The sequence below is a fragment of the Amblyomma americanum genome, chromosome 5, assembly GCF_052857255.1.
Source record: "Amblyomma americanum isolate KBUSLIRL-KWMA chromosome 5, ASM5285725v1, whole genome shotgun sequence".
Lineage (NCBI taxonomy): Eukaryota > Metazoa > Arthropoda > Arachnida > Ixodida > Ixodidae > Amblyomma > Amblyomma americanum.
The window spans coordinates 41,993,658-42,006,963 of NC_135501.1; the positions used below are offsets into that span (position 1 = coordinate 41,993,658).

At 45.3% G+C, this 13,306-nt stretch overlaps 1 protein-coding gene and 1 pseudogene across 1 annotated transcript in view; both read left to right on the forward strand.

Moving 5' to 3' along the window:
• Positions 1-13,306, forward strand: part of LOC144134648 (DNA-directed RNA polymerase II subunit RPB7-like) — a 59,660-nt gene that overhangs the window by 20,043 nt on the left and 26,311 nt on the right. Inside the window, exons 4-5 of the mRNA XM_077667512.1 lie at positions 1,699-1,749; positions 6,082-6,147. Of these exons, the coding sequence (XP_077523638.1) occupies positions 1,699-1,749; positions 6,082-6,147 (117 nt within the window). The remainder of the gene's footprint in view (positions 1-1,698; positions 1,750-6,081; positions 6,148-13,306) is intronic.
• On the forward strand, positions 6,293-12,064 carry LOC144133610 (uncharacterized; annotated as a pseudogene).

Consider the following 13,306-nt stretch of genomic DNA (forward strand, 5'->3'; position numbering starts at 1 on the left):
GCCGAACACAAAACCTGGGATGTCATCCTGCCTTACGTCGTCTTCGCCTACAACACCGATGTGCAGGAGACCACCCAGATGACGCCTTTTAGGCTCGTCCATGGCAGGGAGGCCACGACCACGCTAGACGCCATGCTGCCCAACGTTACAGAAGAAGAGAACGTCGACGTTGCCGCCTACCTTCAACGCGCAGAAGCTGGAAGGCTTGCCCGATTACGGATCAAAGATCAGCAGCGGTCCGACGCCAGACGCTACAACCTACGAAGACGCAATACGGAATACAAGCCAGGAGACCAAGTCTGGGTGTGGACGCCCATTAGCCGCCGTGGATTGAGTGAAAAGCTTTTGCGCCGCTATTTCGGCCCGTACAAGGTTCTTCGTCGGCTGGGTGAACTGGATTATGAAGTCATCCCTGACGCAATGACTGCATCCCAGCGACGCCGCGTATGACCAGAAGTTGTCCATGTAGTCCGTCTGAAGCCGTATTAAGCGCGCTAAAGGCCGCTGCATTTCCATGCTGTATTTTCGCAAGATCCGTTTTTTTTTCCTTACTAGTCGCATTATTTGTTTTAATGCATCGGGTCGATGCTTCTTTGAGAGGGGAGTAATGCCACGAATATTTGCAGTGTTTGTTAGATTTTCAAATCTGCCGCCACATCAATTTATCGCTTTGTTTGCGACGCAAGACGCGACTAGATTTATCTCGATTGATCGCAGCCAGGCAGAGCTGATTCTACGTTGTTCCGGAATGTTCTAGTGACTTTGCGCTCTTTATACCCAAAGTTCGCTATCAGCTTTAAATTGAGCACGGCCGACAGCGGCCGGCATTCTGTTCGACGACCGCCGAGCACGCTTGTCGCTTCGCCGCCGCCGAGTGATTCAGTCCATTTTGGGTGCATGTGAGCCCAATAAACAGTTCTTTTAGAAGACCCTTTCGTCCGTCTTCATCGCTGCTTCGACTGCCGTCACCACTACGTGACAATATTTACACTATTAATCTCCAATTAATTAATACCACAATTTAAAAGAAACAAAAACATCTATGCTCCCTGTTTCCGTGACTGTTGTCTTCTGTCATGCATTTCAAGCCAGTTATGTGAAATTAATGTAAAAAGTTGTTTTAAAGATTGATGCCCATGCGTTTTGTGGTAGCACAGATATGACTGCATGGCCAGTGCACATTTTTTTAAAACTTGTTGTGCACATGTAAGTGCTTTAAATTTCTTAAAGTGGGCTTATTTGTTTGCGTAATAAGTTCCTCTCACAAAAATATGGTGAAAGCTGGGAGGATGGGAATTTTCGCTATGCAATCAGGGCATGCTCCTAGATAATACCTAAAGATTTTGACATTTTTCTGCGCTAGCATTACAGCTTCCACTCTGCCGAAAAGGTGGTATCCATTTGTCTGTCTTGTCTCTCCGCAACCTGGAAGAGCTGGGTGGCAGGTAGACCACCTAGATCATGTGGCTGTGATGTCATCACAACCTACGCACTGGACTGTGGGCAAACTGCCCACCGTGGCAGGTGGTAGTTAAATTAATGATTAGTCAAAAAGAGGTTTCTCAGAGAAGAGCAACCTGGGTCTGGGAAAAGGATGTGAAAAGAACTGCCTTTGTAGTGTTACTATGTCTAGAACTGCGACGATGATTCCTGTGGTTGCCTGGGTGAGCTAAAGTGGTAGTATTGTGTTTCTCGCAGGTGGGGCACTTCGCGGAGATTGGCCCCCTGTCCTGCTTCATCTCGAGGCATGTGAGTGTCTGTTCTCATTGCTTACCTGGTCTTTCCACCAGAATGGACAAATGTGCTGGATTCTTTTCATGCTTTTGTCATAATAGTGAGCTTTTGTCGTGTTTTTTTGGCTGCATTTGGGAATAGAAACCAAGAAGACATGCCACTGTTTGATGTCTTCATGTGTGCAGAGAGTACAAAATGCAGAGGATTATTTTGTTTATAGTGCAGTAGATCTCAATTATATTGAACCCGGTTAGGTTGCACTACTGTGTATATCGAACAGTTAAAGCATCCTCCTGAAAATTCCATGCAAAAGTGCAGGACTACTGTTCGTGTTTATCGAACTCTTGTTCACCACTATTTGGATGTAGAGTACAATCTCAATGGTACGATCCTGGTTGATGTGAATTTCGGAATTATATCAGAGCGTATTGCGTGCAATGGGCAGAAATATAGAGGTTGCGAACTACCTCACCTGCCTCACTGCAAACGTGTAAGCTGCGACTGTACCCTCGAGCACGAAATACTTGTCTGTACATCGTAGATGCCGCAGTCATCAGTCGTGCACGACCAACATAGCACCAACATTGCGAGTCAGTGATAGCGCGCAGCCATAAGTAAACCCTGTTAGCCGAAAACACATCTGCGTAAATTCTGCATATGAATTTTGTTCATTCTGGATGAAAGAACCATTTTTCGTGATTCCCATGAGGTTCGTATATGAAGATTCTACTGTATCGAACTATGCGCTGCACCCTTGCAAGTAGCTTTTCTTGTAACAGCCCTCCTGTGGCAATTTTTTGCACTCTGACCTTTGTTGGCAGTGCAGCCATGGGCAGCTGCTGGCATCACTAGCCATGTGAATGCATTGTAAAACTGCATGATGAGGGGAATGTGGGGTGTGGTTGCGAATAGCCTTCGGTCCGGTGTACTTAGTTCAACGCAACACCGCTGTCATTTGAGGCATTCCGTGCTCTAGTTGTCGCGGAGTGAAGCCAACTTTTACCAAAGGCCTGTGGAAGCTCTTGCATTGCCTGCTTTGCTGCTGAAGGCATTGCGGATATCAATAGTGCCCAAATTTTTACGAGGTATTGTGTTTATGGTGTGCCGGTAACACTATTAAATCTGTTATGATAGCTGATGATTGGTTCCAAAGGACCATTCACTACAGCTTTGGCGCATACATTAGCAAGCGGCGCGCTTTATGTTCTAGTATGCTCGCGAGTGGCAGGAAGCATGCCAGTAGCATGGATGCATGCTTCTAGGTTAGACATCAGCTTACCTACTGACATGTTTTATGTATTATGATCCCCTTTGAGGTTGATATATGTGGGGTCAACTGTACATGCCTGAGGTGACTTCCAAATAATTTAGCTTCTGTGGTTGCTTATTCACCATCATCATTTATTTACCCTTAAAGGCCCTTAGGTTACGGCTATGGAATTTGGCTGTTGGGAGCAAGGCTGCAGTTATTGAATCCCAAGTGTGGTTGCTGCACTTTGATAAAGACGAAATGCAAAATTCACCTTTATGCTGTGCATTGTGAGTGTACGTAGAAGTACCCCACTTGGTTGAAATGTCTCAAGTCCTCCACTGTGGAGTCCTTTACAGCCCCTGTGCAGCTCTGGTATGTTGCATCCCATATATTGCATGGCCATGTGGCGCTGTTTAAATAATTTATTGCACTCAGAAGGCAGCTTTTGGCAGCTGTGCTTTTCTCTTTGCATAGAAGAAAACTGTGCACTGTTTAACGACTATGCACCGAAGGATTTGTTGGCCATGTTAAATGTGCTTGAACAGGCTCATAGCACTACATATCATAAAAAGACCACCCATGTTATTCATGTGCATTTCATCTGTGACCAAGACCAATCTTAGCAACATTTTGGGCAACTGTCAGGAACTTTGATTGGAAAAATTAATGAATAACGCATTTTTTGTGTACAGCCAGGAACGATGGGCGGCTCCGTTATTCCATGAAGCCATCTGATAGAAAAAAACACATTTTCTTGTCAGTTTCATCACACACAGTGTGAGTCTCGAAATGAAGTTTAGTTTTGTGGCATGTTTGCTCTTCTATACAAAATTGTATGGCAGCCTTTCAACTTCTTGCTGCTACTCCTGCTGGTCTGCCTGAAAGAATTAGTAAGACTTTCTGACGGGTTAGTTGGTACATATTCATTTCTGGAGGCTGTGCGCTAAAAAAAGACGTTCACCGGAGAAAGTTGCGCTTCTTTCCTGTTGTCTCCTTTCTCCTGCGAACGTCTTTTTTTAGCGCACAGCCTCCAGCCTGAAAGAAGAGTCAAAAGAGGTAGGTATGTCGGTATGGGAATTTTAATGCTGATCCTCCAATACCAACTGTAGAATTACATATCAGGGAAGGATGCAGTGACATTGATGCTGTAAGGAAGAAAGAAAAGTAGGAAGGAGACATTACTTTTGCAGTCTGGTAACTCTGGTGGCTAAATACAACCGTGCGCTGTGGTGGACATGTCCTCATCTCTCATGCCCATTGAGTATGTGTACTCACCAAAGTAGGGACACCATGACCTCTTTGAAATTTATATGAATTAGTGCATCATTGATAGAGAGCTATTTGAAAACCCACTTTATCATGACGGTTGCACTACCACCAGCTTTTTACGTCTTGGCTAGAGGGCAGCCTAGAATTGTGGGACACGATGGATTATATCATTTCAGTCCATCGTGGCTGCATTAGTGTCTTGGCAGCATCCTAGGGCACGTCATATAGTAGTGATTTCTGGCTTGTACTGTGATCTTTTTGTGGCAGTGCAGCAGTGTGCTCACATTTCTTTCTTAATATAAATACGAACTTTGGGTTACATCTTTCATAACAGCTCTTTTCTTGGCTGGATTCAATAAACATTTTCTGCCGCTGCTTTCTTAGCCCTCTACAGCATTCGGAATTAGGCTGGCCGTCTATCTGCAATCGTAGTAAGTCTGCACAGCATAGTTTCAGTCCAGAAGTGGCAGGCAATGTTTTCAATAGGGGAGGAAAAAGAGAAATTTAACTTTATTGCACAGAGTTGGCCTGAAGTCTGCAACCACCATGGGTGCTATGTAGGCTGCAAGAGGAAATTCATTTGTTATAGTTTGTTATGTTTGTTATAGAAACAAAGCAAGAAGTGATTATCGACTGCTATGAGATGGTAGTATGACTTGCTTGTAAGTGATGGAACCCTGACAGAACCATAACCTTTCCTGCTCTAATATGGAGCCAGTGGACAACACTTCACGGGATGCAGGTGTGTGGGAAAAAATTTGTAATCATGAGAGAAAAGCCACCCTTTATCCACTGAAATGAATATGAACTGATTGGGAGGCAAGGCAGTCCTGCAGAAACATCTTTTTCTGTACACCCACTTTTCATGAAATTTTATTTTGCGACTGCACATGCCTTACCAAGGCTTGGTTCTTGTGTTCATTTCATCTGCTTTGGTTGTCGGTACAGCCAGGCAGTAGGTCACGTACTTAATGGTGCATATCCGAAAAGCCATAATGCACGGCTGATCTCCCTGGCATGAAATTTGTCTACTGTATCTGCGAAAATTTTTCGGAGCCCCTTATCTGTTGCCAAATATAAACAGTTGGAAACAAAATAAGGGTGCTTCCATTTGGCAGCACTTCGCTGCTATTTCTGCGGATGCAAGCAATCCGCAATTGCTAAGAATGGTACGCTGGCCGATTTGGGCTGCAAAGAACATGGGAGTCAGTACGGCCTCCTTAACTATTGTAGCTTGACAAGTTGTTGAGATAATGCGTGTCCACTGCTGCGTGGCATGGGTGCTGTCCCTGCCCGCTCGTAGAGCTGCGTGATTGCGTTGGTTTCATTGCAAATCTCTGATGCCATGTAACCTTGAGCATTCTGGTTGTGTTAAGAGCTGGCTTTTTGTATGTTCCTTTTATTTCCTGCCACTGTGTTATTCCAAGCTTTTTATTTTTCTTTTCTATTCACATTTTAAAAGCGAGTAAAAGCTCAACAATTTCCTTTAATGTTGTCTTGTAGTTTGATGTTTTGCCTTGAATGACCTTTCAGTTTCAGTTTTCGAAGCATTTATAAATTGTGAAACGAAGGGTTTTTTACGGAAGTATGTTGTGTTCTTATCCTGTTCGAAATTGTTCTTGTGTTCATATCTTTGTTCCTTTCTTTGCACTTACACTGCAAGAAATGAAGGACACTTTTACTTATGACTGTACTTTCGGCTGTCTACGGTGTCCTTATTCCGATTGTTTATGAGTTCTAATTGTTATTCTTTTCTTGCTGGTGACCTGTCGTGTGTTTGCACATTTCCTTACATCCTTTTCTATTTTCATTTTTCTAAATTACAGACCATTCCATCAGATATGCAGTTTGACCCGAACTCGAACCCACCATGCTACAGGACTCAAGACGAGGTGAGCTGGACGCGTTTCATATTACAGTTTGTAGACACATGAAGTACTGGAGTTTTCGAACTTTTTAACCTCAGGAAACTCTCATGGCTTTCAAAAGTTGCTAAGGAACCTCCACATATCTTGACCGCCATTCATTCCTCCTGACATGCATGCGGAAACCGTGGGCTTCCCAATACCCAGTTGGAGAAATCCCAGCTGAACTCATACTGCAGATCAGCCGTGCAGTTTGTGCATTGCAGTTGAGTGTGATGGAGGACTCCTAGTTTGTGTTGAACCGCCACTAAAACTGCCAGTTGTTCATTTGACCACATGGTGTCAATTAAAATAAACTGCAGATTTGAAGACAGTCTTTATTTGTCATTACATTCTCGCAATGAACTCTACCAGAATTCTAGACTGAGCATGGACTATGCTTCTGTTTATGAAGCAAGCATAACACTCTTCTCTGTGGAATTAGTAAGTCTTTGGCCAGTTTTATACGTAACATATAAATGCATGTCTCAAAATATGGGCCATCTGAACTTTTCTTATGTTGCACAACGAAGTCAGATTAGCAGCTTGTGTTTTTCACTGCATACCTTGAAAGGTTGTCGTGATGAAATTTGGATGTCCTGAAATATGGCCCGCAAGAAAACTCACGTGGAGGGCAGTTAGATTTGCCATGACCCATGGGTGCGAGACACAGGCATGACACAAATCTGTTTATTATGGCAGCGACAGCTGGGCAAACTGATCGAGGGACTTTAGGGAAGCAATGGGGGCGGCGGTCTCACTCTTCCAACTTTTCAGGGGGCAAGGGATGCTGTGCAGTCGTACACCCTTTTTTCCAACGGTGTTTCCTGTACTGCTGTTTCGTTATATGAAACTCTATTTAAGGGGGGACACGGCTTTTTCGGGCCGAAAATTTGCGAAAAAATGGGTTTTTCAATTTTGTCATATTCAGATTCACGAGGTCATTTTGCACCTGACATCGAATGTTTAGAAAGAAATAGCCAGTATTTGCTTAGCAGTGGTGCTCCAGCTGCGCCAATTGCGCCGTTCTGATACATTTACATTCTCCTGCGCCATTCTGCTCCAAAAATGGCAAATTGATCAATATTGCGCCCTAGCTGCGCCAAAAAGATGACACGGTCACGGGAAAGCAGCTATTTTTGAAATCTTTCAAGGTTTCAGTTGGCAACCTACTAAAACGTTTCCGCAGTTGGCAACGCAGTGCGCTGGCGGTCCGTGGTAGAATTTAGCAGCTACTACCAGTTCATTCGCGCAACTAGAATTCACTATTAACGCAAACGAACACGTGAAACGAGGCAGCGGTGCAAGTGCTACCTTCAGCATCGGAATTCCGCGCCTCTGCTACTGTGACTACAGACGTGGTTTATGTGACATCGTTCGTTTATCAGCTCTTCGCAGGATCACTGATGATGAACAAGAATAAGTAACTTTCTGCACTTGTGGGATAAAAGTGGTGTGTGTGCGCAAGCATGGTTTATCATTCTTTGTTTGGCAGTTTGCTAGCGCTTTGGAATTTCATTAACGTTAGCACTCTTTGGAGTTTCATTAAAATGAAATACATTTACGCCATTTAGGCTGTTCAGGTTAGAGTTGTGTAATCATACAGTAAGAAATTGCAGTGCGAGAATTGGATTGTAGTTGTGACAGAGCGCTGTAGTTTCAACAGGTCGGAAATTCTCCGGTAATTCGCGCTGCACGTTCTCACGTTCGCTCAAACGCTTGCGTGTGAAACACGTTTTACGTGGACATATTGAGCATTCAGAATATGCATTTTGCCACCACCGAATGCCTTTACATGCACAATCAGACGAGTATAATTGGAACCTTGTTTAACGACCAAGGGAATTGCCATCGCCTTGGGAATGTTCACATTTGCGTGCTTTCACAGCTCAGGAGTTAACCATTCAAGTTTTCGAAGTTTGCAGTTTAGCATGCGCTTGCGTATTCGTGGCTATCGAAAGAGGAAGCTAATGTGTTCGTTAGCAAGACTCCACGCAGATGCTCCGATTTTTTTTTCTTCAGGATATTTACTTCGGGCTTACGTTTCTTGATGGGAACATGTGTTCAGTGTGGAATTATTTATTTTCTGCATTGAAACTTGTGATCCTGTTGTTTGTAACGCAAATTTTAATGTTTTTTCTTTCTAGGGCAAAACAAATATTAATGAATCCATCCTCAATGAAGTGGACTCCAACAATGATATCATTAATGTGTGGTGCAAAAAGGCAACTAAAGAAACGGATGCCATTTGTGTGCTCTGCAATACAGTCATTTCATGTTTTATGCATGGAATTGCAGCCATCAAACACCATGCAACGTTGAAAAGACACATTGAATTTGCTGCAAAGCACAGGGACAAAGATGGAAACCTGCAGCCACTGAAGCTAGTGCAAACTACGTTGGACTTCTCACACGGGACAGCTGGCATATCTGTCAAAGGTGAAGTTATGAAAGCAGAAGCCATTTTTGCTATGTCCGTCATCTACAAGTTTGTACCTTTTTCCTAGGGAGACACAGCAACAGAAATGTACCAGTCCAAGTTTCCAGATAGTCAGGTTGCAAAGGGGTTCAGCTGTGGCCGGACCAAGTTGTCCCGCATTGTTTCTGATGTGCTTGGTCCTTACTTCAAATCTTAAGTAATAAGTGAACTGCGCCACCCAAATGTCTACTTCTCAATAATGGTTGAAAAACCCCGAAACCCGAGCAAAGGGTGCAGCAGCTGGATGTACTTGTAAGATACTTTTCTAACAAGCAGCAACAAGTGGTTGTTGACCACCTCCAATCATTTCATCTTGAATGTGGCACTGCAGAGAAAATTGTTGAATGCATTGAAGGTGCTTTGACAGAGCTTCCGAAGCAAGGGCTTATTTGCTTCTTTAGTGGCGGCCCTAATGTTATGAAAAGCGTCAGAAGCAAACTTGACAAGTACACAATGTCAGGCCTGGTGGACGTTGGCCACTGCAATTTGCACAAAGGGCATAACGCCTTTTCAAAGGGACTGGAGGCATTTGGTGCAGACGTCGAGGAGCTTGTGCGAAGCATCTACTACTACTTTAAGGGCACCGTCCGCAGCGAAGGCATTAAGGAATGCCAAGATGCGCTAGGAATTTCTTCCCATGTGTTTCTTAGGCAAGTCTCAAATCGCTGGTTGACGCTTCAAGATTCTCTTTGTCGCATACAGGAGCAATTTCAAGCACTCCAGACATACTTCCGCAGAGATTATTTACCTTGACGGCGCTTGGAAGCTCAAAACCTGCACGACAAGCTTTCTTCGGCATTTGCAGACAAAACCCTGTATGCAAAGGTGCTGTTTTTAAAGAACTGTGCAGACCTTTTCTTGGGTTTCCAGAAGTTATTTCAAAGTGAAGAACCACTTCTGCGCGTGCTTCACTTGGAGATGATGTCGTTAGTGAAGCGAATCAGTCAGTTTTTGCGAAGTGAAGCCTACATCAACAAAAGTGCAGATGACTTGAAGGCTCTCAATGTGGAGGACCTTGCGCTGTGGAAAATGAAACCCGAAGTTGGTGCGGACATCGAGCAAGCTACGGTGGTGTGAGATGCAAGTCAAAGAAAGCGATTGTGTCTTGGTGCAGGGGCATTCTACATGGCTTGCTCGAAGGACCTAATGCAGAAATTGCCTCTGAACAACAAAGTTCTTCAAAGTGCAAGTATTCGTGGACTTGAGCTTGGCAGGGTAAATGCCGAAGTGCGTTCTTTACGAATGCTCGCCTGCGAACTTCCACAAGTCATCCAAAGTACTCAAGTGTCTGGATTAGTAGATGAGTGGCATATGCTCAAATGTGACTTGGCTAACGACATTCACCTTGCAGAAGGTCGTATAGAAGATCGGTGGGCAAAGCTGTTTCAACAAAAGAGTGCGGCTGGTGAAAATAAGTATCCATTTCTTTCAAAGCTGGTAAAAGCGTTGTTATCTCTACCCCACGGCAATGCTGACTGTGAGCTGGCTTCAGTCAAAACAAATGAATGCTTGAAAGTCGAGCTTCACTATCCATCGAGAGCATCAATGGCTTACGGCATGTGAAGACATATTTAAGAAGATATGGCAGCGATGCCACGAAGGTGCCTTTGTCAGCACAGCTTCTTCGAAGCGTAGAAAGAGCACGAGCCAGGTACGCAGAAAGAATTCAGAGCCGAGCAGCAGACCTAGAAAGAAAGACACCTGAGAATTCTGCGGGTGACGAAGATGACTGCGACGTGAAACGGTCATGGAAGCAATTCGAAGAAAAGGTTGCATCGTGTCGATCAACCCTGAAGACGGCCGAAGAAGTCATCTCTTCTGGGTTGAAGAACAAAAGCTTGGAGCATGTTCAACATGGTCAAGCTTTGTTGGAACAAAGAAATTTCAGCCTTGCTGATTCACTTCGCGAGCTCGAAGAGTTTGTAAACAATTCCAAGAAGCGTTAAGATAGTGCCGACATAAAAAAATGGTTATAGTAAACATGTTCTTTGGACTCTAGTACACTTGACTGAACACGCCTGCAGGACAGTGCCAGCAATAATAAAATGTTTTTGTCACTGTTTTTTTGTGAATACTGTTTTTTCTTAGCTACACATGGCTGAACCTGATCTCGTTAATAACAACCGCTTCTGGGTGACTCCTTTATTCCGTTCTTGCTGCTCCGGGGTTGCTCCAGAATTATTGTTCTGATACAAAGGTGCTCCAGAATGGCTATTTGTCTGCTCCAAAAATTGCTCCAAAACATGAAATGGGTGGACCGCCACTGGCTTAGTAATAGCCATTTAAATTCCCGAACGCGAATGATTTGCCTTTCAAATTGAGGTCAAATCATGTCTCGCCGTTGATCGGTACCTCCGCGCTCCCCTGACGCTGTTTTGGTCTTGTTCGCAAGCTCGCGCCTCCAGCTTTCTTTTTTAAAAAATCGGTAAGCAAAGCTGGGATTTTTCCATTCGCGGACAAAATGACAGCAAAGAAAACGTGCTCGCCGCATTGTCATTGGTTAGAAAAGCCATGTGATCAAAATGGCGCTCTGTGATTGGGTAGGCCTCGGGTTAGGCTTCTCTGCTCCAGAAGCGCGGTGCCATCTTGAGAGTCTGCCGCGCGGCGCGTGTGGATGGATTATCACTCGTTTCATTGGTTCGGCGCCCGGGAACGGCGTAAACGCAGAAGGCACAAGGAGCTTGGACTATCGCAGCCTCAGCGGAGCGAAGGTCAAAGTGCGGATGGCGCGCTGCCAACCGCACCGTGAACGATCGTGAAGCGCGTCGCAGACCCGCGCCGTCAACAACGCATCGCTAGTGCTGTTACCGGCTCCGCTCCCAAGCAAAAACGAAGAAATCGCTGTTTGAATTGGCGCAGCCTCAGCAGGGCGAAGGTGGAAGTGCTAGGTCTCCTCGATTTGGCTGCACTTTCTGCACTAGTTCAAGAGTGCTGCACTCTGGCGCTCGATTTGGCGAGTGCAGCGCGCGCCACCTGCACTGCCGCACTTCATTTGACATCGTGCAAGCCTTTTCGTGCACGAGTTCTCTGCACGTTTGCACTTGCTCCGCTGTCAGTTCTGTTCAGTTCACGAGATCACAAGGTGCGGCAATCCAACTGTTGCTGACGACATGAAGTTGCTTCTGCACAACGGGGAAAGGGACGTGTTTCCCGTTGTCGACGAAAATGGCGTTCATGCGGCCAGGGAGCAAGGAGGATTGCTGTACGAGACGGAAGGTGAGTGTCACCATTTGAACACATGTGACGGTAATAGCAATAGCACGTGTGTGGTAACTTTCGCGGGTACGCAGTTCGCACTTCTGTTCATAACGCAGTGGCTTGCTGATCCAAGTTTTTTTGTTTTTTCTTTTCCGCTTATTTTTCGTAGACGGCATCCGCATCGGCGTTGTTTTTGCCAACGAGGCCAGTGGAGCTGGAAGTGCCTAGCTGCCCGGCAGCCAAAGGGCTACGGAACCCGCAGCCGACATACCAAAAAGTAGTGGAGATAGAGGCTCGGTCTCGGCAGCCGACGATTCGCAGCTGGCACTGCCAGGCCCTAGTACGAGCGTCGAAGCCCAGCTCGATGCTTAGAGAGAATTTTGGCCGAGGCCAAAGGCGCTGTTTTTCATCGCCAAGTACAAAGCGCTCACCGAGTTGGGGAGCAAGAAAGGTGGCTTCAGGTAAGCCGTGTATTACTAGTAAACAAAGTTCTATTTATCTGGTAACAGTAACATGCGTTAATCTGTTTGGCTTCTTGCATGCACATGCATTACTCCAATATTATATAAAGAACAAAGAAGCTGATGTGGACGAAGCTGGCAAGCATAATAAACGCAGAGTTCGGTGGAAACCTGACAGCGGTTCAGGTGGAGAATAAATGGAAATCACTAGGGCGCCGATATAAAAAACTAAAGTAAAAGAACAACTGGTCGGGCCACTCGAGTGTCGTGCGACTACAAGAGGTAAGTAAAATAAGTTTGATTTCGTGTCTGTTTCCAAACTGCTATAAAAGCTGCTTAAATGTTTCAGTGAGCTAGCGGACGTACTCGAAAAACAGCACCACATAACACCAACTGTGCTGCTGACACAGGGAAGAACCCTGACTTCCCAGCCATCCCCAGAACAAGAAGACACCGCCTCTGGGTAAGTTGTTTTTATTTGTGATGACATGACGGGAAGTCATTCTCATGCATTTTACAGGGAAGAAATCGAACCCAGCAGCGAGCCTCAAGCAGAGCCACAGCTTGGGCCAACAAAGAAAAGGTGTCGCAGGGACACGCCTGTGGAAGTTCTTTTGAAGGTTGTTGCAGATGCGGAGGCTGCCAGGCAAGCACGGAACGACGCAAGAATGGCCCTGCTTAAGGAATTGGTAAGTGCCGTGCGCACAAATAAAGAGTAGCCATTCAGAACTTGTCGGGGAAGTTTTTCTTTACGCAAGCAAGGATGTTTTTCGAGCACTGATGCTGAGCAATCATTTGCCTTCGGCTCTCGGAGCACGCTGGTGAGGTGATTCCGATATCTTCATTGTTGTTACCTACATCGTCAATGTCAGGGTTGTTTGCAAGCTCGGCTATAAAATCTCTCAGCATTACACAAATTGTGAAGCACAGTAGCACCCAGTCCAATTTTGCAGCACTGGAGAATGCTCTTGACATCAATCAGATACAGCCGCCTGAAGCACTGTTTAAC